This window comes from Drosophila miranda, chromosome 4, assembly GCF_003369915.1.
Source record: "Drosophila miranda strain MSH22 chromosome 4, D.miranda_PacBio2.1, whole genome shotgun sequence".
NCBI classification, from domain to species: domain Eukaryota; kingdom Metazoa; phylum Arthropoda; class Insecta; order Diptera; family Drosophilidae; genus Drosophila; species Drosophila miranda.
This window is the reverse complement of record NC_046677.1, coordinates 32209480-32232488: the sequence shown is the minus strand read 5'-3', so window position 1 is coordinate 32232488 and position 23009 is coordinate 32209480. Positions and strand designations below refer to the sequence as shown.

Sequence of the window (23009 nt, the reverse complement as noted above, 5' to 3'; positions counted from 1 at the left end):
TAAATTACGGGTCGTGTATGAAATGCGCACTAGCATTCCCACCACACACAAAGATGCACACACATCGCAAAATTGTTTTAAATAATTAAATGCTGGCTCTGCACTTATTTACACCATTTACCAAAAACAGAGTCCGGGCTCTGTGTGTGTGTGCAGGAAAAACGATAGTTTGACTCATTTACCTAGACTTTCGCACTTTCTAATACCCTACCGACTATTCTTTGTTCCAGAAGTACAGTGTTGGGTGGTCGCTCTGGCCGATACTCTTTGAGCAATGAAGTGTACGTATATTTGCAACACTGTGTGTGGGATATACGAGTATGCCTACACACAGAGTAAAATCATATAAACATTGCTCTCAAAATGTGGTTTTGCTGCTGGTCTGCTGGTCTTTCTTGTTTCATTGTGGCTGCAGGATAGAGCCAGTGTCGGTCCAGCCTAGGCCTCTCTAGGATAGTCCTTGCGGGAGAAAGTAGTCCAGAAAGAAGGATTGCTTGGCTCGTATGGACTTTTCCTTGCCCTTGTGCTCAAAATTAATGTCAAACTCCAATCCGTAAATGTTCTTCAAGCTTGGCTTGATACTGAACATTCCCCTGATGGTCTCCTCCGGGCCGACGGTCAGTGGAGACTTCATATGGAAGACGGTCTGGTTCCAGTGGGTCCAGGGGGCTTGCGGCGACGTGCTGAGGCATACGCGATTTGGCGATTTCCCGAAACCCACATCGAAATAGGCGAAAAAGGCGTGGACCTGTCCGCTGCGCGTGACCTTCAGCTCGTAGTGGCAGCGAGTGAAGCAGGAGTGGCGGGGGGCGGTGTACAGGTCCAGCGACTTCACCAGGACGACCTTGCTCATCATCTGGCGTGCATCGACGTGCGCCACCACGGCAGTGCCCTCGCAGCTGCGACGAATGGCCCCCATGTCGATGTCGTACAAATCGTTCCACTGGTCGAGGTCCTGGCCAACCTCACCCTCTTGACCCGAGATGGCGCCCAGGTACAGCTGTGCGGAATCCGGGAATATTAGTCCCCCAGGTGCCAGCCACTTGTCCCGGGCAAATATCAGCGATTCTATCATGTTTTCGGAGAAAAGGCAGTGACTGCGGATGCCACGGAACGTGAGGTTGGTAAGTGGGAAAAGGAAATACTTTTCGGGAACCACTTACCCCATCCAGTCGCAGAGTATGATGTCGACCTTCTCGATGCCCTCGGGCAGCTCTATCTCCTCCACCTTGCCTCTGATCACCGTGATGACGGCCGCGTATGAATTGTCCAGCACTATGCTGCGAGTATATTCCGCTATGCTTGCCGCTTCCACAGCTATCACCCTGTGTGCCCCTGACTCGGCAGCAAACAGCGAAAGCGTGCCCAGGCCGCATCCCACGTCCAGAACCGTCTTGAGGGGGATTTGGGTCTAATAAGTCGGCTCCAGATCTCATCCGAGTCTCGCACCCGCACTCACCTTGTCTTTGAAGGCCGCTGCATTGCAACGAATGGCCGAGCGGTAGGCCCTGTTCCGTGCGGAGTCCTTTAGCAGCCACTCCTGCACCTCCAGGCGGGCGTACATCTTGAAGTAGAGGGCCTCCTGTAGGCGATAATCGCGCACGCAGTCACCATCTGCCATCTCTTCATTATCTCCCATTTCCTGCGAATCAAATATTTTTCCTGTCGAAGTTGCCCCCATCCTAATTTTTCTACAACTGAACCGAATATATTTTTTCGCAACGTCAAACCTTATTTTGACGTAAAAGGCAGAGGTATCATTTCTGGGGAAGTCTTGACTTTCATAATTAATTCCTTAAATGGCGGGCGTTTCCCCTTCCCCGTTGCAGCCCCTCTCCCACCCGCACGTGCATTAACTAATTAAAAATCTCATTAGCGTGCATAAATCAGCGTTATGCAGAACATAAATTGTATTATGATGAGTACATCCAGATCCAGGCAGACAGAGCGGAGGAGAGAGGCAGACCATCGCCCTGACCTACTGCCACGGACAATGGACAGTGGACAATGGGGACTGCGCCGGGAACGAATGATGATGAGATGGCGAAAGATTGCACGAAACGGGGTCGCGGCAAACAGGGCTTGGCAGGGGCCGGGATATCGTTCACAACATCATCCGCCTGCTATCCCTTCGAAAACAATGTCTTCGTCTAGTCTTTGCTCGCAATTATGGCCGCCGCACTGCTTCCGGACATTCCCCAATTCGATTGTGGGAAAGAAAGTGAAAAGTGAAAGAAGCCACTGCCCTGCCTCCGCCCGCCCCCTCTGACTGGTGACTGCTGGGAGCAATCGCACTCAGAGAATGTTGGTTTCTTGACTTAAGCAGGGCACAGCAAAGCGTGAAAACATCATAAAGATGAAAAATTATTATCTCCTTCTTCTGTTCCGTCCGTCCTGGTCATGGTGTGGCGGTGTGGCGGTGGAGCGGGGTTACTCTCCAGCATTTAGCTGCTCTGTTAGCAGCCCTGAATGAAATATCACATCCTGCAGAGGAATAAAAATCAGCGTCGGTAAAAATACACATAAGAAATAAGCAGGAAGCAGCCAGAGCTCGAACAGGAAAAGATACACACACACACACTAAGAGTGGGTAAGAGAGAGAGAGAGAGAGAGAGGCCGATAAACGCTCGCAGCGTCAAAAGACAATGACGAGGCAGGGTCCGGGGATGGGTCCGGGACAGGGACTGGATCCGAGACTAGGGACAACATCTGGGGGTTGGGGAATATTAAGCCGAGAGCAAATACAAAATACGAAAAAAAATAAAAATAAAAATATATATATATAAAGCTGGCTGGCTGTCGGTTGGGTGGGTGTGTCCTGGTCCTGGTCCGACCAGGCATCAAAAGTGACGAAAAATTGTAAAAATAAAATATAATGGCAACGCAGTCTTTAGGCCAGAGTCTCTTTTGGAGACCGAGGCAGCGTCCTGGACTTGGGCGATAATTTTTTATTTGTATGCCAGCCGTAAGCTAGGGGGAGCCCCAGTCAAAAAGGAGGCTTCAACGGGGTATGGGCAGAGGCAAACACAGATGCAGGAAACCGGGGTACAGGAGACCCACGGCTACACAGAAGCAAACACAAACACTTTGCGGCCATTGCCGTCAAGCTGCGCGTTATCCTTTGTGTAATTTCTGGTTTAATGAGGCGACATTGGAATGGACTTGCCTCCGCCTGCGCCTCTGCCTGTGCTTGTGCTTGTGCCTGTGCCACGGTGCCAGGATGCCATAGGTAACCATTTTTACACTCATACATTTTTACGAGCCGAGCATTAAGTTAAAATTTGTGTTAAATATTTTATTGTTTTTATGGCCACATGAACACCTTGCAGCACCGCCACGAGCCACGAGCAAATTATGAGATTCCCGCAGGAAGAGAAGAAGATCAGAGACAATAGTTCAAGCTCTGCCATGGCTGCCAGGACACTTCTTGGCCAGGCAGAACACGTCCTTGGATTCCCTCCGGACAGGGAATAGTAGCCCGTATCCCACTCTATGTCCCAGTCTCCTTCTTCGTCTCCGTCTCTGTCTCTGTCTGTCCGCGTGCGTGTGGTCATTAATAGTTGTGCAACTGTCTCCCAGATTGGTGGCACAGAACAAGGCAATCTTCTCAGTGCTTTGTTAGAAGCAAAATTGTGATTTTGGCGATTATGAAATTGCCAATTAGTTTCCTTCGCATCGGTCCCAGCTCCCAGCTCCCAGGCCCCAGGTCTCAGGTGTGTCGGCTGTATCGGAGTGACAGCTGCAGAAGCTTGAGTCATCCCTTGACAGGTATAACATATGGCATTACTCCTTTAACCTTTCAGGAGCGAACACTTCACAGCAACGAACATCACATGAACATCAACATCAACTTGTAGACGAATACAACGTTCGGCTGGCGGCTCCTTCGATCCTTTGCCAGCGAGCCTGGGACAAATTAGACGATGCATTAAGGAAGGAACTTTATTCCAGACCTATTACGGGGGGTCCCCAGTGAATTATGATTACGGATGAGGGCGGATGGGTTTATGGCAGTATTTGCAGATTTATTGCAGCTAAAAATCAGCGCTAATATAATGCATAAATCAGGCTGCTTAAGTCAACATATACTGCTGCCTGAATTGGGCATAAATACTGCACCAAGTTCCCGCCTCTACCTCTGCCTCCGCCTCCATCCTTGGGCTCCTTGGGCCCGTGTCTGCGACGACTAGATACGACCTGGGTTCCTGTGTTCGGGCTGGCCTGTGAACCAAGTCAAATTCAACGAAAACGAAATATTTTGGCAACGTCGGAGGTCTTCGTTGATGCGGTAGGTGGGGGTATGCCTTTGGGGCGGCATCACGTCTCCGCCTTGCTGTGGCAGGGAGCGAGAGAGAGAGAGAGAGAGAGAGAGAGCAAGAACCCCAAGAGAGCCGTGTAGCCCAGCGCAGGCGCTTTGGCACTCCGCCTTCCAGTTGCTCCGCTCTGAAATGGAGTCCAGAGTCCGCTCTCCGTCCACGTCTGCAAGGGAAATATTGGAGTCGAAAACAGGGAAACTTCTTCGAAACACTCACAGCAGATGTTCGCTAATTTAAATATTGCATCGTAGGTCAAGTCGTGAGAACTTTATGACTTGCCAAAATATCGTACAAAAGGTCCATCATCATCATCCGCAGCAGCAGCAGCAGCAGTGCATGGCTTGAGGCTGGTGCAACGGAGAGCCCTGAACTGCAGGTAGTGCAGGCAGCACTCGTAGGCTCTACTCTGCCACAGATGCTGGACAGCATTCCCATAGCGGGGCCATAATTAAAAACCCATTTATCAGAGGGAGAGGGGGTGCGAGAGGCCAGCAATCGCTCCTCAAATTATCCAATTATCTGCCTCGACAGGGGACTGTTACGGTTCTACGGCTACTCAAATAGAAATACTCCGAGTGGTGGTGTTTGGCGTTTAACACATTTCCACATGGCTGAAGAGGTGGCCCCTCAGAAGAGGCCGCTACTTTGAGCTGGGCTTTTCAACGGGTTGCGCATGCGCCTGCCGCGTTTTCTGTGCGCCCAAAGCAAAGCGGGAAACGAGTTGGCCAGAACCAAACCAAACAGAACTGAAAACTGAAACTGGTTTTTGGGTCACTGCGAAAGGGCCGGCCGCCCCGAACAGGTAAACTCGAGATAATTATTCAATGGATGGCGAGTCGAGGCCCTCTCGGTTCTCAGGCCCGCATTCAGGCGCTCCAGAAAGGGCATAGCCAAAGGGTTAACGCGAGAGAGAGAGAGAGAGAGACGGAGACAGAGAGAACCGAACCGAACCACGAACCCGACTGTCCAGACAGGTTAGTCGTCCGCGGCGAAAGGTGAGCCCAGCATCAGAGTATAAGAGATGCCGCCTGCCTGCTCTTTGCGCACGTTCTCTCTCTGTCACAGTCTCTCTCCTGTTCTCTCTCTCTCTCTCTCTCTCTCCGGAAGTTATGGTGGCTGCAATGCTGCCGTCGCGACGCGGCCATAGGCGCTTTATTCCTCAATTGTTGTTCTGCGGCGTCGTACGTGAGCGCGGACTGAAGCATCGCCGAATCTCAATTTCAATCCGTATCTGAATCTGAATCGCAGCGTTTAGTGTCTCTGTCGGTTGTTGTAAGTGCTGTTTGTTGTCTCTGTTTATGTGTGCCCCCGTCTCGCTCTCTCTCTCTCTTCACCCGTCCCTGTGTCTGTGTGTGTGTGTGTGACTGTGCTTGAATCGGAAAATTGTACAAAATATGGATACGAAATGGATTAATAAAATCCGCTGAGGAAAGCGGTTACGGAGCGGCAATCAAGCGGAACGTAGTAGCATCCGTAGCAACCCCCCGCCCTGCCCAGGGCCAAAGGGGTGGGAACACCCCTCGGGAGTGAGTGTGCGTGAGTGAGTGTACATATGTGCCCGTGCCACTCGATTGTAACTGTAAAAAAAGCGAAAATTTCATGGATATTTGAGTGTGTTTTTGGCAGTTCTTACGCTCCTCGTCAAGAAACAGAACCAGAATCAGAACCAGAACCAGCGGCAGAGCCAGAGCTAGAGCCAAAGCCAGGACCACACCCGCGCGGGTGCACAGGCTGAAAAAAGGAAAAAACTACAGCCGCTGTAGCAGAAGAGCCAAGAAAAACAGCAAAAACAGCAGAGCAGAGGTCTGTAGAAGAAAAATTCCAGTTTCGTAAGGATCGCAAAACGAGAGAGCGGCAGAGCGGGAGAGAGCAAGAGCACTGTGCCCCAAGAGAGCGAGAGACAGAGAGTTCGAGAGTTGCCTGAAAGTTCTCCCACAGAAAAAGGGGAGGGAGCTGTGGCAAGGATTTTCGCGACAGTTGCGCAAGTGGGAAAATTCCCGTTATTATGGAATTTTCGCTAAACGAAAACCGTTACGCATCAGCTGTTGGCTTTTCCGAAATGGAATGACATTGAAAGAAGTCTGCGTAAATCTGAGAAAATTCTCCATCAAAGGATATCCGAAATTCGTTGTGGCTTGCGAAATGAGCATCTATTTCGTGCAGCCCCAAAAAAAGTGAAAGAATTTGACCAGGGAAGGGAATGCCAAAATAATACCCAATATTTTGCTGGTCTTTGTCCCCCTGGAAAACTGGTACTTGACTGTCTCTGCCTTTGCCCCTCACTCTGTCTGTCTCTGTCTCTGCCTCTGCCTGTGATTCTCGCGCTCACTCTGGCTCTGGCTCTTGCTCTGGCTCTGTGCAGCACTTTTCCAACGCTGAGAGTAAGCAGCACGAGGAGCTGTTTGTGTGCCTCGACAGCCAAACAGTCGCGAGTCTCGACAACGGCAATTGGTGTGGCGGTGCGACGTGTGGTACAGCTGTGAGGAGGAGCTGCTACTGTGATTTTCTGGGGGACCGTGCTTTAGAGTAAAGGGAAAACCCAAGAACAAAGGCAAGCAGCAGGCGTCAGTCCTCTCGAAGGGAGCAGGCTAATAAAGTGTCCTAATGCCATAATTATATAATGTACGTACTCGATGATGTGGCGGCAGAAATTACAAAGATAAAGGCGTGACCCTCGCGCCCCAATGCCGCCGCATGAGTCACGTGCGTACAAGTGTGAGTGTGTGAGTGTGACAGTCTCTGTGTGTGGTTCGGAGTGCCAAAGGACCTTCTTCGAATAGGACATCAAAAGTGCCAGACAATCGAAAACAATCGAGGCGTCGAGAGCCCTTTTGTTGACCAAAAAGCCCAGACCTCAGACCCTAGACGTCGGACCAGACGCGATTACAACATCAAAAGCGAATACTCGTATATTTTCTTATTTTTACGCCATATTGATTTTCTTTTTGTTGTGCATAAAAGCCGCGCCTCTCCACAGCCGCCTCTGCGTCTCTCTGTGCGTGGTGTGTGTTTGTGTGTTTATGCCCCGTGTTATGTCTTATGTTTTCCCTTTGCTCTCCCTTTTCTCCCCATCCTGCCTCCCTCCTGGCCTCCAATCAACCAAAGAATAACATAAAAATGGTCCTTCCTTTGTGCTGCAGCCCACGTAAAAAGTCAACGGCCACGACTACGGCATCGGTTTCAAAGTCCTTCGTCCTTCATCCTTCATCCTTCATCAAACGCATATCCAAGTGAATGCTTGAATGCTTGAAGGGAAAGTGTCATAAAGCGTGCGATTATCCTGTAAACAAAGTGTAAAACGCACACAGAGCAACAACAGACCAACATCCCCCGCATCAAGAACAACATCCACATCCACATCCAGGAGTTCCAGCGCCAGGTCCTGCTCCAAATAAAACCCCATTTACCATTTGGACTGCATGAAAAGCGGGAAAGCGGGAAAGCGGAAAGAACAAAAGCAAACAGCGAACGGAAAACGGAATCATAACAGGGGAACGGGAACTGGAACGGGAACCCCTGTCGGATTCAGGATTTTTACGACCTGAGCAATCAATTCTGCTGAGTTGTGCGTTTCTGCTGGTCAAGGGACCTCCCTTCCGCCTAGTATCCGCCCCCACCCTCGAGAACAGCACTATTGGAATCTGGATCTGAACACATCGTATAATGGTTGCCCAAGTGAGGTGAGTCACACTCGGAACAGCGCATAAACATGCTGTCAATTTTCAATATTCGTCCAGTCCTGCCCGGGGGAAAACGAGACTAAAACGATGCACAAATTTGAGGCCAGAAGAAAAACTATGTTCTACTCCGCAGGGGAAACAAAAGCTAGACACAGGGGTGGAAATTTGGGGGGAAGAACAAAGCATATACTGCCAATACTCGGGCGGACGGACGAGCTGAACAAGGCAATCAAATATTCCCGAGGTCCGGAGGCTAAAATTTAATTAAAATTTATGAAATTTTCAATTACATTGGCAAGTGTAAATAAGTGCAAATGCGAGCATTATGGCACAATTCAATTACAAAATATATTTGAGACCAAAAAAACACACGAACACGCACATTCGCACTCACCGAAAAACTGGGCCAGAAAACAAACGTCAGGGAAAATACCGGACGGCCAGCCCGTACTCTCCGAGTACTCTGTTGGCTGCCCCAGCCAGCCGGGGATTGGTACTCTGTTTGTCCGAATGCAACATGTTTGGCCGCCGGACAGTGAGAGGCAATGGAAAGGAAAGGGAGCTTGATTGGTTTTGTGGCTTTGAGGGGACGTCCTCCTCAGTCTTCAAGCCCGGGGAATGATATTGAGACAGAGACTGAGAGACAGAGAAACTGAAGACTGATGGGACAGATGGTCAGTGCAATTGGAAATACTCGTAACGAAGCAACAAACATGTGTAACCGATGATGGCGACGACGACGACTAGAACGACAAAGGGCCAGAGTTATTAGTAGCATCTGTGGATGTGGATGCGGACTGTGGCCCAGAGATGGGCCCAGGAAATTGAAATTCCCATAAACGGAGCCACAGCACGGAGCAAAGGGGAAACTGAGATACAACTATGTTTTTCGCTTCACTAAACTCTCTGTCTCTGTTCTGTCGGTTCTTTCGATTCTTTCGGTTCTGTGTGTGTGTTTCTGGGATTTCTGCAATCATTTATTCGAATTTCCACTTTCCGTCGGCGGCCCCAGGCCTCATTTCCGAGCACAAGCTGTATGGATTTGTATTTCAAAGCTCGGCGGGTCTTCACATGGCTAATAATGATAAATGAAGGCGTCTCGCTCCGATCGATGATTCGCCTCAAAGAAGGAAAGAAAGGATTATTCCCCAGACATTTCCACTCTCTCACATGAGTGAAAGATTTATTGTATGGGCTGCTGCTGAGTAGCGGAGTCGCATGACAGCGGCAGCAATCATCACCAAATCGATTTCTCATTACATACGGAGTTGTATCCCCACCCCCATGCCCATCCAACTTTACATACGACTTCAGGCTGTAGGAGTGGGCGGCTTGCGTGACTGCCAGCTAAGGTCATATGCAGAGCAGAGCCAGATCCAGAGTCAGAGTCCAATAAAAAACCAAAGCCTAAGCCCCATTCAAACGGGTTATGGCTTATGATGACGTCGCTTGGCTACACAGCCAGCCCTATAATGATAACGATATTTTCTCACGAATGCAGCCAAATCGGTGGAACAAAACATAAACAATGCGAGAAAACTCTAAACAAAACTTCGGATCGTAGCAGCACGGGGGATCGCTGGTCGCTGGTCGCTGGTCACTCGTCAGTCGTCAGTCGTCAGTCAGAGAGTCTGCCTTAGCGCTCAAGTATGTCTACGATTCGTGGTTCATTGGAATTTTGTTCGTAGATGGAGGGAGGATGGAGGCCTGGTCTGGTCTGGAGCATCGTTTGTTATCCAATAACCAGAGCAAACCAGAGCGCGGACGCTCGAGCGATCGTATTATGCGCGGAAGTCTGAGAACCGCAGAGAGCTTTGGGTACGAGTGTACACACACTCTGTTGGATCCAAAGTTGGCGCCCAAAAAACTGGCGCACATAATGAGGAGAGGCCTGAGCCTCAGGTGAGCGGTCGGGGTCGCAGTCGGGGAGAGCTGAAACTTGAGTCCAAAACAAAAGCCAGAGACGTAGAAGGCGTAGATGTGTATGGAGGGAGAAGTTCAAGTCTTGGAGATCGGCTTACACTGGAGTTATGTATCTCTATGTCTTATGTATCGCATCTGTATCAGTGTGTGTGGGCCTATATACAGCATCGTCGAACTTCAGTTTCGTATAAGAGAGCGCGGGCTCAAGTCAACTCTACTTGACTCGAACTTGTTTTTCTTTTTCAATGCGACTCCCGACTCAAGAGTCCGATAGATACACAGAATTTCCTGCAGCAGTCGCTCACTCTTCCTCGATGCGTGTGTATGTGTGTGTGTGTGTGTGTGTGTGTGTGTGTGTGTGTGTGTGTGTGTATCTATGTTGAGCTCTGGATGAAAACAGAAAATGCAATTTGCTGTCGACGATCTTGGTGAAGCAGCAGCGACATCCACACATCAGCAGACAGGTAGCCAGGGAAACCATTTCACAGATGTAGGGCTTCGACTGATGGTGGAAGTTGGAAGGTGCAGGCTGCACCATCCATGGCACACTCTCGAGTCGAGTCGGGTCGAGTAGTGCACCCACAACACATCAGGAAGGTAGTGGCAGGGGCATGGCTTCGCTTTTGTTGTGTTTTTACACTCCATTGGCAGTGAAGCGTTAAAATTGACCCAGTTGTTGATTTATTTTTACAGCTCTGCGAAAAGGGAGCCTTCGGAGGTACGTGGTAAGGGGGAAGAGTGATGGTGTCGTGGCATTTCTTCTTATTTTCGCCTGCAACTGCAACATGAAAAACAATACCGAATTTTCGTTTTCAATTTCCATTTATATGCATGAATTTTGGATTTCTGAATATTTGAGCGAGCGGGCTGCACGATTTGTGACTCGTTTCGCTTTAAGGTCCGCAGCCTGCCACAACACAGCTGCGGCGGCCGTGCACGAATGCATTTTCAATTTGCTGGCGAAATTCCGGCCTGGAATCGAGGGAATGGAATGGAATGGCAGGAGGAGGCAGCAGGGAGCTGGGGCATAGAGCGGGGGCAGGGGGGATGCAGCAACTTTGTAGTTAAAGTTGAAAATTGTTTGCATTTTTTCGCTTGCGATAAAAATAAGTACGAGAGTTGCCCCAAGAGGACGCAGCAAAGTACTGTCAGAGACAACTTTGCCCCTGCTCCCTGCCCCTCTTCCCAGTGTATGTCTCTCTTTTTGTAGCTTGCCTCTCTTTTAATAACTATGCGGGTTCTTCTTTTGTTTTCCTACGGCCCAAACTTCTGGCGTGGCCAAAGAGAGAGGGCGAGCAACAGCGGAATGTGAAAATGTTTAAGTGGAAAGTCAGGGAAATTAAAATATTTCCATACTGCAAAAATGCACGGACTTTAAGGACTTTCGAGACTACGATTTCATACAAAAAAAAGGGCAACAGAAAAGGAGTCACTGGGTCCGGCCATAAGGGTTAACCTCTACCAAAAGCGGCCGCAAATGGGAATCCAGACCCACACTGCACCACGACATCCAGCACCGCCCACCACCACCCCACCCAGTCGGCCGTCTAGAGCGGACTCTGTGTTGTAAAGTGTTCGGTGTTCATTATTTCGTAGTGGCCATTAAAGTAATTTGCCACACTTGTCGCCGGCCATTAGGCCCCATTAAAGCGCAATCAGAAATCTTGTTCCCCGCCCACGTTCTCAAAGGCCTCTCCTTGACCAGAAGGTCCTTCCCCCTGCTACCCCGATACTCGAGTATACTCGAGTATCAATTTGAACAACGAAAAAGTTGCCAAAGTTTCCGATGCACGAACCCTTTTTATTAGTTTTGAGATATCGACAGGACTCCCCAGCCAGCCAGCCCCAGCTAGCCAGCCAGCCAGAGTAAGAGGAGAGGCAGCAAGGGAGCGAGGACCAGCTTTTAATAAGGACATTCAGGCCACAACAGCAAATAGTTCAATGGACTCGTCAAATGCTCTGGCTCCTGCTCCTGCTCCTGCTCCTGGTATTGTTGTTGGTGGGAGAGAGAGAGCTCCGCCCGAGTGTGCCTTTTTTCGCTTGCTTTTGTATGAAATATAAGACGCAGCTTAGTCCCAGACCCAGTCCCAGTTACAGTCCCAGTCGCGCTGAAAAATCAATAACCTGCCAAAGTGCTGCTCTCTCTCTCTCGCTCGCTCGCTCTCTGGTGAAAAAAAGAAGTATCCGTGCCAGTGGCCCGCTACCTACACACACAAACAGAACATCTGCATCTGGCCTAATAAAAGGAACGGAACGCCGCCGATTGGCGAAACTGTTTACAGAACTTGGCCAAGTTTCGCAAGGCATCGCAGGCAGCGTCGTGTCGTCTATGGCCTGCTCTTGGGCATCGTTGTGTTGTTTACTTATTCAATTTGGAGCTGTTTGAACGGCGCTGATATGCCCATTATAAGGTACAGCACATGACATATACGTAATTACGTTTGTCGCTGGCACGCCACTCCACTCCACTCCGCGGCACTTCGTGGCACCCCCCATCCATCCCATCCCGTCCGATTGCCACTTTAAAGCATGGAAATTTATTTATTGCATAATGGGAAAAGTTTTGCACTTCAGTCATGATTTGCCTCTCCTCTCCCTTCTACTCGCTGCGGTCCTCCTGCTCGTCCTTGCTCTTGTTCTTGTGCTCCTCCTCCTCCTCCTTTCCCTCCTTTTCCTTCTTTCATTTCAGCATTTCAGTATTTGATGCAGCGGCCAAAAGACGTGCGTAAACAGGGTGCCGTGGAGCTGCCTCGAACGGAGCAAAGTCGACTCTCGAGTGCTAAACTTTTTTCCCCGAATCCCGTTTGCCTCTTTCCTTCTCTCCTTCCCTCCCTCCTCCACCGCTGCTGCTCGAAATCAACTTTATGCGAGAGGAGAGGCAGGCGCAAAAGAGCCAAGCAACGCAGCAAAGTTTATGGTCATGTCCGCTCTCAAGGAGTCGAGCGGTCGATGGAGTGCGACTTGGGGGTAGCTCTTCTCTCGGTGCTCTGAATGCTGCCTGAACGGATGGATGGTTGAAAGGTTGGATGGTTGGGTGGCGTGGCGTGGCCGTTCATTAGCGTTGCCATTACATTTATTTATTTTTCTTCATTCCGTTCTGTGTTTTGCCCTCTGCAGGATGTCTTCTGATAGCGGGGCCTCCCCCCACAGTGCGTCCGAGAAGTCAGTGGAAGTTAGAGCCGCTGCTGACTAAAGACTAAAGCCCCCTTTAGTTAGTGTGAGAGCTTAAGTTTGAACAAGTTTTAAAAAAGTTAAATGAGACACACCAAACTTCACATAATAGTGAAGAGGCCAAGATGATGCAACTGTTAGAAAGGAGAAATGGTGGGGTGGTGGGGTGGTGTGGTGGCCTGGCAGAGGGGCAGTAATGAGGAGGGGGATGCCAGATTCAAAGGAAAATTCTCTGTTGCACGCATGTCTGCAGTTATTAGACCTCATCTTCAGTTGCTTTCAAATTGTGGTGGAAAACTTTTCTGAAGCACTTTACGGGATTTATGTGAAAGAGACAGAGTCGTCGCCCCTGTCCCAGCCGCCTCTGGCCTTGCCACGCCCCCGCCTGACCAAGACTTTGTAGAAAAGTAAAGAAAATGAAAATGAATACAGCTACAGCGGGAAAAACGAAGACAAACCAAAAGATGGAAAAGTTTGCTTGGACGGAGGACGGAGGCTAAATTTTCACATCCGCCGTCCATGGCGTCCCTTCCGCTTTGCCGTTTCGCTTCCCCATGCCCCCATGCCCCCTGCCACCTACCCCTGTCTTTGATATTTCACTCGTCTTGGGCCTGGCACTCCGGCTGCATAAATAATAACACAAACTTTTATTATTAATTTTGCTTAATCGAAATGCCGCAATTAAGCATGAAGCATAAAACTTTTCCTCGTTTTGCTCTTTGTCCAGCCTTTCCTTTTGCTCCGACGCGCAGCCGAACCCTTGATACAGGACTGCCTCCCTGCGTCTCTGCGTTCCATCGGATCTGCTGTTACTTTAGTTTCTGAAATAATTCTGCACTTTTACTTCTCCGAACGAGCCCAAGTGCGGGAGCGAGGGCGAGTGCGAGTTTACGAGCAAAATATTTTCTTAGAAAAACTTTCCGAAGCTGCAGCGGCCACAAAAAACAGAGAGCAAACTTTTCTGCAGTTTTGTTTCCGAAATATTATTAAGAATTTAATTGCTTCAAAGCTGAAGTTTTCGCCATGCCACGCCCGTCTGCAGCAGCATCAAGCATAATTGCTGGAAATTGTAAAGCGAATAAGTGAGAATCATTTGAAATAAGAAATTGCGGACGGACCGACCTACCGCTTTGTGCCCCGTCACGACTCTGTGGCGCTGTTGCTGTCATTGTACTCTCGGGGGGAGACTCTTCTGGCCTGGCCCCGCCCCGCCTGGCCTGGCCTGGCCAATACACAATGAATGACCAATAAATAAGTCTGCCGCAAAACGCTCACACATGGCCCGTCGTCAAGTGAAACAATCCATTATGGAACCGTTGAGCCCCAACAAAGGCGAGATGCTGTGACTCTGTCCCCGGCTGCACGGCTCCCGGTAATGAATGAATGAGTGAATGAATGAAAATTTGTTGCGTAATGGGGCAAGCCGATAAGAAAGTGAAAACTAAATGAGACAGAAGCACACAAATATATTGTAAAAAGTATAAACGTATCCCCTGGCCCCGGACGGACGAATGGACGGAGGGGCACAAAGCAATGCTCGTCTCATTTCCTGCCCTGTCTCCAGCCCCCAACCACCCAGTCCCCGGCACAGCCACAGCCACAGCCACAGCCACAGCCACAGCCCTCGAGTGAAATTACGATTTCAAAAGCCTAGTCCGAGGGCCTGGCCAGCCCATAGGTTGTGGCCATTATGGCCCTGTTCTCGGGTCTCGTCTGGGCCCCAGACTGGACAGGAACCCGCAAACATCCTGTTGATGTCAGCAAATTTTATTTATTTGTGGTTCGTGTTGTATTACAGCATTTTAGAGCAATTAAAATTGTACAATGGCCGAATGCTCGGGTCCGATCCGATCCGGTCCGGTCTGGTCTGGTCCGCTTTTGGCCGTTTTGCATGGCCCCAACACGAACCCAAATACAGGCCCAGTGCACGGGTCTATTTGGCCGCATTTTTTAGATCATTTAACGCTAAAGTGCCTAATGATATATTGACTTTGCCGGCCAAAGCCTCCTACGCTCCACCGCTCCTCCGCTCCAGTGCCAAATGTTATGTTTCAAACTTTTACGTTTACGTTCCCTCCTAATGGCCCAAAGTTTTCGGCGGGGCAGAGATAGAGAGCGAGCATGGAATGGAATGGAATGGAATGGACTCTACGTTCGCCACGTAATTGCTCGCTGGAACTGTGGAAGTCGGAAGGTGGAAGGTGGAGAACTCATTAGATTAAGTGATAGCATTCCGCTTTATGGCCATATCTTGCCGCCGAACATCATTGGAAATTAGTTGGCCCCAAAAGATGCTCAGGCGAGGAAGAGCAGGAGGCTGCGTTTTAAAATAATTGGCGAGGTCTCAGGACTTAGGCGAGGACCGGGCCATATCTTGTCGAATGGGATAGGCTAGGCGTTGTCAATGCAAAGCTGCCCTGGTCCAGGTCCATTGTTCTGCAGTTGGCCTACATAGGACTTCCCTTCTGCTGTCGCTGCCCTTATGCTCCTCTGTAGGGTCCGGTGGCATTGTTGCTGTTGTTGCTGCTTCGCTAACAAGCTTACTGCCAGATGGCTTACGGGCTCATTCCCCAAATGCTAGCTAGAGAGAAAAGCCAGTGGGGGAGAGAGAGAGAGAGAGAGAGAGAGAGAGAGAGAGAGAGAGAGAAAGAGAATGGAAAGGGGCGTTTCATTTCATTAAAGTTTCAAGGCGTACAGCGCGGCGTATGAGTGATACTAAAATGAAGAAGAAACAGCAATCCCACGGATGCTTGGGAAATGGGACACATTCTGGGCACTCGACGACCCGACGAGTCGACTTCTGCCCCAGGCCACATATGGACTGTAGCAGTAGCAGTAGCCGTTGCCGGGGCACAATGTGCAAAAGTTGTAAAATTTGTTAAAGAAACACATACACAAGCACCCACACACACACACACACACATGTACTACAGAAGGACCTGTCGAAATGTCTTGGGGTGTGGCAGCCGCGACAAGTACGTTGGTCGAGTGGTTCTGAGGCAGGCACTCGCAGTTATTGGAGAGCAATGGGCTGTAGCTCTGTAGTACTGCAGGAGGACTCCTCGGAGCGAGGCCTTGGCAAGATTCGGGCATTCTGGCCCGCAAGTTGTGGCGCACAACATGCTTAATTAGTTTCTGAATCCAGGCGGGAGCCCTGGCCATCCCGCGTGTGGGATGGGAGGGACGGAAGGGAAAATAATTTGTGGCTTTCAGTTTCGGTTGCGGAATGGCGATGAAGTTAGGGTTGGCCCAAACGGAGGATTTTTAATTAAAAGTGCCTGCCTTTTTGCCCTGTCCCCTGCCCCGTGCCTCGTTCCCCTTTCCGTAGTAATGCAAATGAGCGCCAAGTAGCTGCCGCGTGGAAGATCATGCGGTGAATCCTGTGCGCCGTGTGTGAAGTCAACCAAAAAGCCTCCTCCACTGCCACTCAGTCCGTGACACCGTCAGTCTGTTAGTCCGTCAGTCCAACAGAGGCAGCAGCGGAAGCGGATGCCATAAAGTGCTGCCACCGCACCACCGGCAGACAGCAGAGCCGGAAAATAAAATGGACGCTCATGTGGATCTGCATCAGAACGAATGCCGAGTGCTGCTGCTGGATGGATGGATGGATGGATGGATGGATGGATGGATGTGTGATACACACACACAAACACTCACACACATTTTAATGACAACGACGTGGACGACAATTCAGTTATGGGTCTCATGGCACAGCCATTCCCCCCACCCGCCACCTCTTCCATACACAAAAACCCGAGGAACAAACAAAGGGCGGCATTGTGGCAGGAGGCAGGGAGCTCTGGCAAACCAATCAACTGATTTAGTGCACGGCATCCACATCTCGATGGGCATCTCTTTCGTCCTCGCCCTCGTCCTCGTCCTAGTCGCTGTCCTCGCCCTGCTTTGCATTGGGTTGTTGTGGGGTCTACGTGTATCAGCAAATGCAATTCGTTTGCTGATTTGTCATTGTTTGCTGTCCGCCTACCGCCCTATCCCCACCAGCAACCCCTATCGGTGTATCGGTGGATGTGGTGCTGCTGCTGCTGCCGGTGGGACGGGGTAGGGTGGAGAGAGGCACATTATGCGATGGGCGAGTCTCAACTTGAGCTGATTTACAAATGAAATCATACGCCATGGCGGGCATTTCGGTAATGAAAATTCAGCCATAAGGGAAATCATTTTTCCGGCTTTTGTTCTATTTTAGTTAGCTCTGTGCCTGTGCCTGTGCCTCTCCTTTTGCCTGTGTGCCCCCAGCATCCTTCCTGGGTTTGGACAGGACGAGCAGACACCGCCGCACACTTAATGCGATTTTTGCTGCTTGCTTGTTGGATGCCTGACTGGTTGGATGGCTGCCTCTCTGGTGCCCTCTCTGGCTGCTGCCTCGCTGGATGGTGGGCTTTTAGTTTTGATGTGGTTCTGTGTCAGATACCAAAAGGGAGAAGGGAGCAGGCAGCAGGGAGCAGGGAGTCGGGAGTCTATGACTGGGGTACCTCCGCTGAGGGATTCGAGTACGCTCTATAAATAAATTTCGTTTTAATAAACTTGTCATAATGCTGCAGCGCAAAAAAGTTTTAATAACGCTCCACAAAACCTTGACGTTATTAAAATTTTACATGTCATGCCAAAAAGGATTAAATTCACGGGACGCACAAAGCACAAGGCAGAGGCAAGAGGAGGAGGAGAAGGAGGAAGAGCCATGCCACACGCATGCACGCACACCCACATACACACACATTCTGTTGTGGCTGTTGCTGCTTGTCTTCTTTTGTTCTGTGCAGTGTGCTCCCCGATAGCTCTTTCTCTCTCTCTCTCTCTCTCGCACTCTCCCGCTCTCCCTCTCTCTCAAGCAGGATGTATTAAGTTGTGCATTAAAATGGCACTAATGACGTTTATACAGCTCTGTCAGCCACGGAAATGTAACTTTTCACCGCAGAAGCCACCCAAAGGAGGCTCCTGTGCCGCCTGTGCCGCCAGTATCCTTTTTCTCAAGTTACTTAATTGCAGTGACAACACGACAGCGAAAGCTTTTCCCTCTCTCTCCCGCTCTATGAAATGTGTAAAATCGCTACAAAATGCTATGCTTGCCATTAAAAAAACACAGACGCACAGATCCCCGTCTGTCTGTCTATGGGCTCGCCCCTCCTGCCCTGCCCTGCTGCCTTCAGCAAATTCTCATTTTGTACAAATTAAGCGAATTCCGCTTAAAGCATCGCATTCCCGAATAATTTAATTAAAAGCACATTTTTGGCCTTGTTCTCGTCTCGTTTTCTACCTTAATTATTTTCCCCTCCCCCGTCCGCACGAGGGCCACGCGGATACGTACATACTTGTGGCCAAGTCATAAAACACGCTCGCCTCGCAGCGGGCGCCGGTGGATGCCACAATTCAATTAACAATGCAACAGTACAGCAACTCCGATCCGGCAGAACCCCGAACCCCGAATCCCGAAACAGAACCAGACACAGACCCAGATCCAGATCCAGATCCGTAGAAATCTACCAGCTGAAAACTATCTTTTAACAATGGGTCCTTGTCTCTGTCTGTGTCGGCATGCCCCATTCCATATTCCATGCCACATAGACAGGCGACACGAGTTTTACATTAAAACGCAAAGTTTTATTGCCAAACAATGAGCGGAGGAGCAGAGGCAAGGGAAAAGTTTGTTCTATTTGTATAGGAAAGAGCCTTCGCCTCGTATCGTAAGTTTCTGGGCGCCCAATCTCCGCTAAGTGGTGGGTGTGGCACGTGGGGCACTGTCGCCTTATCAGTTGTAGTTATACAACATATTAGCTGCTTAATTTTACGGACGTGTGTGTGTGTGTATCTTCCAGAAAAGGAGGGCTCCAAGGATGGGTGTCGAAATGGAAAACTTTTGTTTATTAATTTGTAAGGACCGATGTTAAAGTTTTCTTCGAGATTTCGGTCCTTTCCCTGTCGTCGTGCCATTAATCGTAGAATATTGCATTTCGTAAGGGGCGCAGGGTGTACGGCAGGTTGTGTGATTTTAAGGGGTGGCAAGATGGCCAATGCGTCTGTTGACACTTCTGACGTCTGACACTGACTGATGATGGATGGATGACGGCTGGGGGCAAGTGACAGCTTCATCAAGTGCAGCCAGGTGCAACTGCAACGCGTTCGCCGTTCATTGATGGAAACATTTACCGCAATTCACTTGCAACAATCCACTCATCCACTCTCTCTTTTCCTTTTTCTCTACCTCTCTTTTTTGCAACAGATGACGCCACTGCCACAAGTGAGAAGGAGGATACGTTAGTGGCGGCGGCATTGACTATGGGAACAGAGGCATGGGCGTGTGTGCGGACCTTGGGTCTCATCGATGGTGTCGGGCATTGAGCCACATCCAGCCACAGCCACCAAAGCAGCAACAACAATCCCCATACCAGCTCCCAATAAGCGAGGGCTCTCCAGCAGCAGCAGCGCCAGAACCAGCAGCAGCAGACTCAGCCACGATTCCATCTACCACGACGCTGACGGCATCGCCAGCGAAAACGGCTGCATTCACAGTGAAAACAACGAGGAGAAGAGGACGAAGACGGCTAGACGGCGGAGGGGAAGAGGAAGTAGATGCCGCCATCGCCAGCTCAAACTCCAACCCCAGCGCCAGATCGAGCCCAATCTCGAGCTCAGGACCTGCCACCAGATCGATACAACTTTTCAAATTTGTGCTGATTTCGTTGCTTTCCCTTCTAGCGGAAAATTCACAAGCGCACAACATTCCAGGTAAGTGGGAAAGCTGAAGCCATCCCGGGGATGCCGTCCCGATCCTGCTCCTGATTGCGATTCCGATTCCAAGTCGTAGCCCAATTAAATTTCTGGGAAAATCGGATCAAAGCCTCAACTATTCGCGGCAAAAATTACAGCAAAGGATTTGATAAACGGGTTTTGATTTTTCTTTTGGCCTGAAAATCCGCTAAAAATGTCCACTGATTGGAGTGGGAGAACAGCTTTGAAGGAAATATTTTAACCTACGCTAGAGACAGAGAGAGCGCGAAAGAGTCCACTTCAATCTAGTGACGTAGTCCGGTACTTCGCGGCATGTGTGTGTGTGTGTGGCACAAGTCCGGTGGAGATTTTTATTCCGTGTTCAGGAAAATTTAATGGTGCACAATAAGCGGCTTACGTGCGGGCAAAGCAGATTACATTTGGCAATTAGTTGACAGCCGGCTGACGGAAAGACGGATATTAAAATAGAGAGAAAGAGACAGAGAGAGAGAGAGAGAGAGAGAGAGAGAGAGGGTAGCTCTCAATGGGCCGCATTTTGATTTGGTTTTGGATTTAGATTCATGCAGAGTCATCGTAGTACCTGGAGGTACCACTTCTAGTGCTACGGTGCCCCTAAGTGGCATATGATGGCTTATGGTGCGCGGCCGACAGTTCCGTCCCTCGTTTTCCCATCAAAAACGTCGAGAATGTCACGGGTTATCTGTCCCACGAAAAGACAGTCCTGGGGAGGCGTTCTGCTGAATTCAATAAACCAGGCCCCTCCCCCATCCGCAGGACATTAAAAGTTGCTACTTCCTTCGCCGCCGCTCAATGTACCGTGACTTTCCACGTTCCACGTTCTTCGAGTGAATTAATTCAATTTAATTTAGCCGAAAATTGGAAAAACCGCTTGAGATTCCTTCGCCTTCGGCAGCAATGGCAGCAATGGCCGCGATGGCCACGATGGCCAATTTGCTGCACGGTCGAAAGGTCAACGCTAGTGGACTCCTTACCATCGCAGTCTACCGGAGAGGGTGGCTCTGAGGCGTGGCCAGAGGCGGGGGCTGGGGCTTGGGCGTAGATAGAAAATTCCGAAATGAGTTCCTGGAAAACGACTCAACTTAACTTTAATCAATGAAAACAAAGTGCGGGGCTCTGTTGAATGGCTCAGTCGCTGAGAGCCGAGCGCTGAACTCGGGGCTCGAGTGCTCGAATGAGAGGTGGAAGAGTGGAAATGTCTGTCTGTGCCGTTGCCTTTGGCTGAAGGACATTCTAAATGGAATAATGAAACCACTTTTGCATGTTAACGCCATCAAAAGGCGCGAGACAGAGACGTCACACACGCGGGCACAGACTCTGACTTCCTGGCTTCCTGGCATCCTGCTGCTACCCTCTAGACGAGTGCCGCCCTGGCGACATGTCTGCAACATTATCAAAGGGCAATAGACGAACAAGTGCGACGACTATACGACTACACGCTCCTCATTTCCATCATCATCATCATCATCATCATCATCATCATCATCATCATCATCATCGTTCTCGTCCTCGTTCGCCTTCTCCTCCTGTTGTTAATATTAACGTTGATGCTAATGTCGTTGATGTTGTGTTTTCATTCCTTATTTTTTGGGAGGAAAACCAGGACAGGGCAGGCCGGAACGCAGCATAGTGGAGGCTGTGGAGTGGCGATGTAAATAGTCTGCCAAAGCTGCTGGCCAAGTTAACATAAATTTATGCAAATGCCAAAGTCAACAAGCGTGCAGTGCATAAAACGAGGCAATAGCAAGGCGCAGGGGCAGGGGCAGGGGCAGATGAGATGGCGCACGAGATGAATGAAGGGGGGAGTCGGCCAGCTGAGTGCGTGAGTGAGTGAGTGACTGGTTAAGTGTCTTGTCAAAAGTGGCTAACAAAGACGTCGAGGCTCGTACCCCAGTCTTGACAGGCTCTGCTCTCTGCCCTGCCTCTGCCTCTTCCTCTGCCGCTTCCTCTTTCGATTTTCCCATTTTCACACTGAAAGAAAATGATGCAAAATGCATTAAGATGATTTTTGCTGTTTCCATTCAGTTCTATCCCACCCAATCAGTTTTCAGCTGCAGCTTCCTCTGGCATATCCTCTTCCACATTTGATTCCGATTCAGATTCAGATGCATATGCAGATGTAAACTCGGATACGTCTGCCCCACAGATGCCAATGCCCCTGCCCCTGCGCCTGCTACTGGTGCAAACAGCCAGGCCACAATACAGGCAACAGGCAGGGACTGAAGAGAGAGGGGGGCCGGACTTCCATCCACTCGATTGCAACGGCAATGGGAATGGCAACGGCAGCAGCATCACATGTGCAGGTCAAAGGTTGTTTGTTAACAAGTTTAGTGTCATGCCAGGAGCCAGGACCCGGAGCAAAAGCCAGAGGAGCATCTGCAGTCTCCGTCCGGCAGTCTGCAGTCTTCCATCTTCGAGTGGAGCCCGTGTCCGTAACAGGATATGCTCCCGTTATTGCATTGCTTCTTAGTTGTTGTCCTGCTGTTTCCGACAATTCATTTGCATTTCCGTTCTGCCATTCTGCTGCCGTTTGATCTCCTTCCCCAATTGCAAGCGAAATTTTCAACTTCATTTTCGACCATGCCACACGCACTCGTACTTCTGTGCGGAGGGTGGGATGCGGTAGAATGTGGGTCAGTAGGGGGAGGCGGGAGCATGCATAAATAATACCCCCACACATTCGCACCTCGCCAGCACAACAAGCAGCCTAATCAGCGACTGTCAAGTGTCCGACGGACACTCCACCGAACACCGACGGGTCGGTCGGATGGTTGGATGGTTGGATGGATGGACGGACAAGTGACAAACGCTAATGAAATGTCACTGTTCGTTGAGAGTGGAGAGTCGGGAGTGTGTCAGAGGCAGAGAGGCAGTCGGAAAAACAGACAGACAGACAGTTGAAAAGGTGGGAAGCTAGTTTTCGTCAATCAGAGTCGAGCGCCCACGAGAGTTCCGTATCCGTATGTCCAATAACTTTTGTGGTCGAGTGGTCGACGTTGCATTCCTCTGCATATTACGGGGCCGGGCACATTCACTGGAATTCAATGGGGTAACTGATTCCATGGCTGTAGCCTTGCAACAAGGCTCTCCCTCCTGGGTTGGGGCCACACATCAGTCATTGACCAGCTCTTGACATGTGACCGACGTAGCCATCAAC

The 23009-nt window shown here is 50.0% G+C and overlaps 2 protein-coding genes across 12 annotated transcripts in view; one reads left to right on the top strand and one right to left on the bottom strand.

Moving 5' to 3' along the window:
* Nucleotides 1–234: 234 nt before the first annotated feature.
* Nucleotides 235–1718, bottom strand: LOC108161455 (protein arginine N-methyltransferase 1). Its single transcript, XM_017295717.2, has 3 exons — nt 1460–1718; nt 1164–1393; nt 235–1097 (listed from the first exon to the last, which is right to left on the bottom strand). Exons 1-3 carry the CDS (start codon nt 1679–1681, stop codon nt 449–451), a joined length of 1101 nt encoding a protein of 366 aa, XP_017151206.1. The 5' UTR covers nt 1682–1718; the 3' UTR covers nt 235–448.
* A 3746-nt stretch (nt 1719–5464) lies between these two features.
* Nucleotides 5465–23009, top strand: part of LOC108162722 (protein turtle) — a 43206-nt gene continuing 25661 nt past the window's right edge. For 6 of the 11 annotated variants that reach the window (XM_033394190.1, XM_033394191.1, XM_033394192.1 and 3 more), the window contains exons 1-3: nt 5466–5588; nt 7457–7996; nt 19326–19831. In XM_033394190.1, the coding sequence (XP_033250081.1) occupies nt 19396–19831 (436 nt within the window). In that variant the 5' untranslated portion in view covers nt 5466–5588; nt 7457–7996; nt 19326–19395. Of the gene's footprint in view, nt 5589–7456; nt 7997–19325; nt 19832–23009 lie in introns of all 11 variants that reach the window. The other 5 variants (XM_033394195.1, XM_033394193.1, XM_033394196.1 and 2 more) reach the window with 2 other exon arrangements.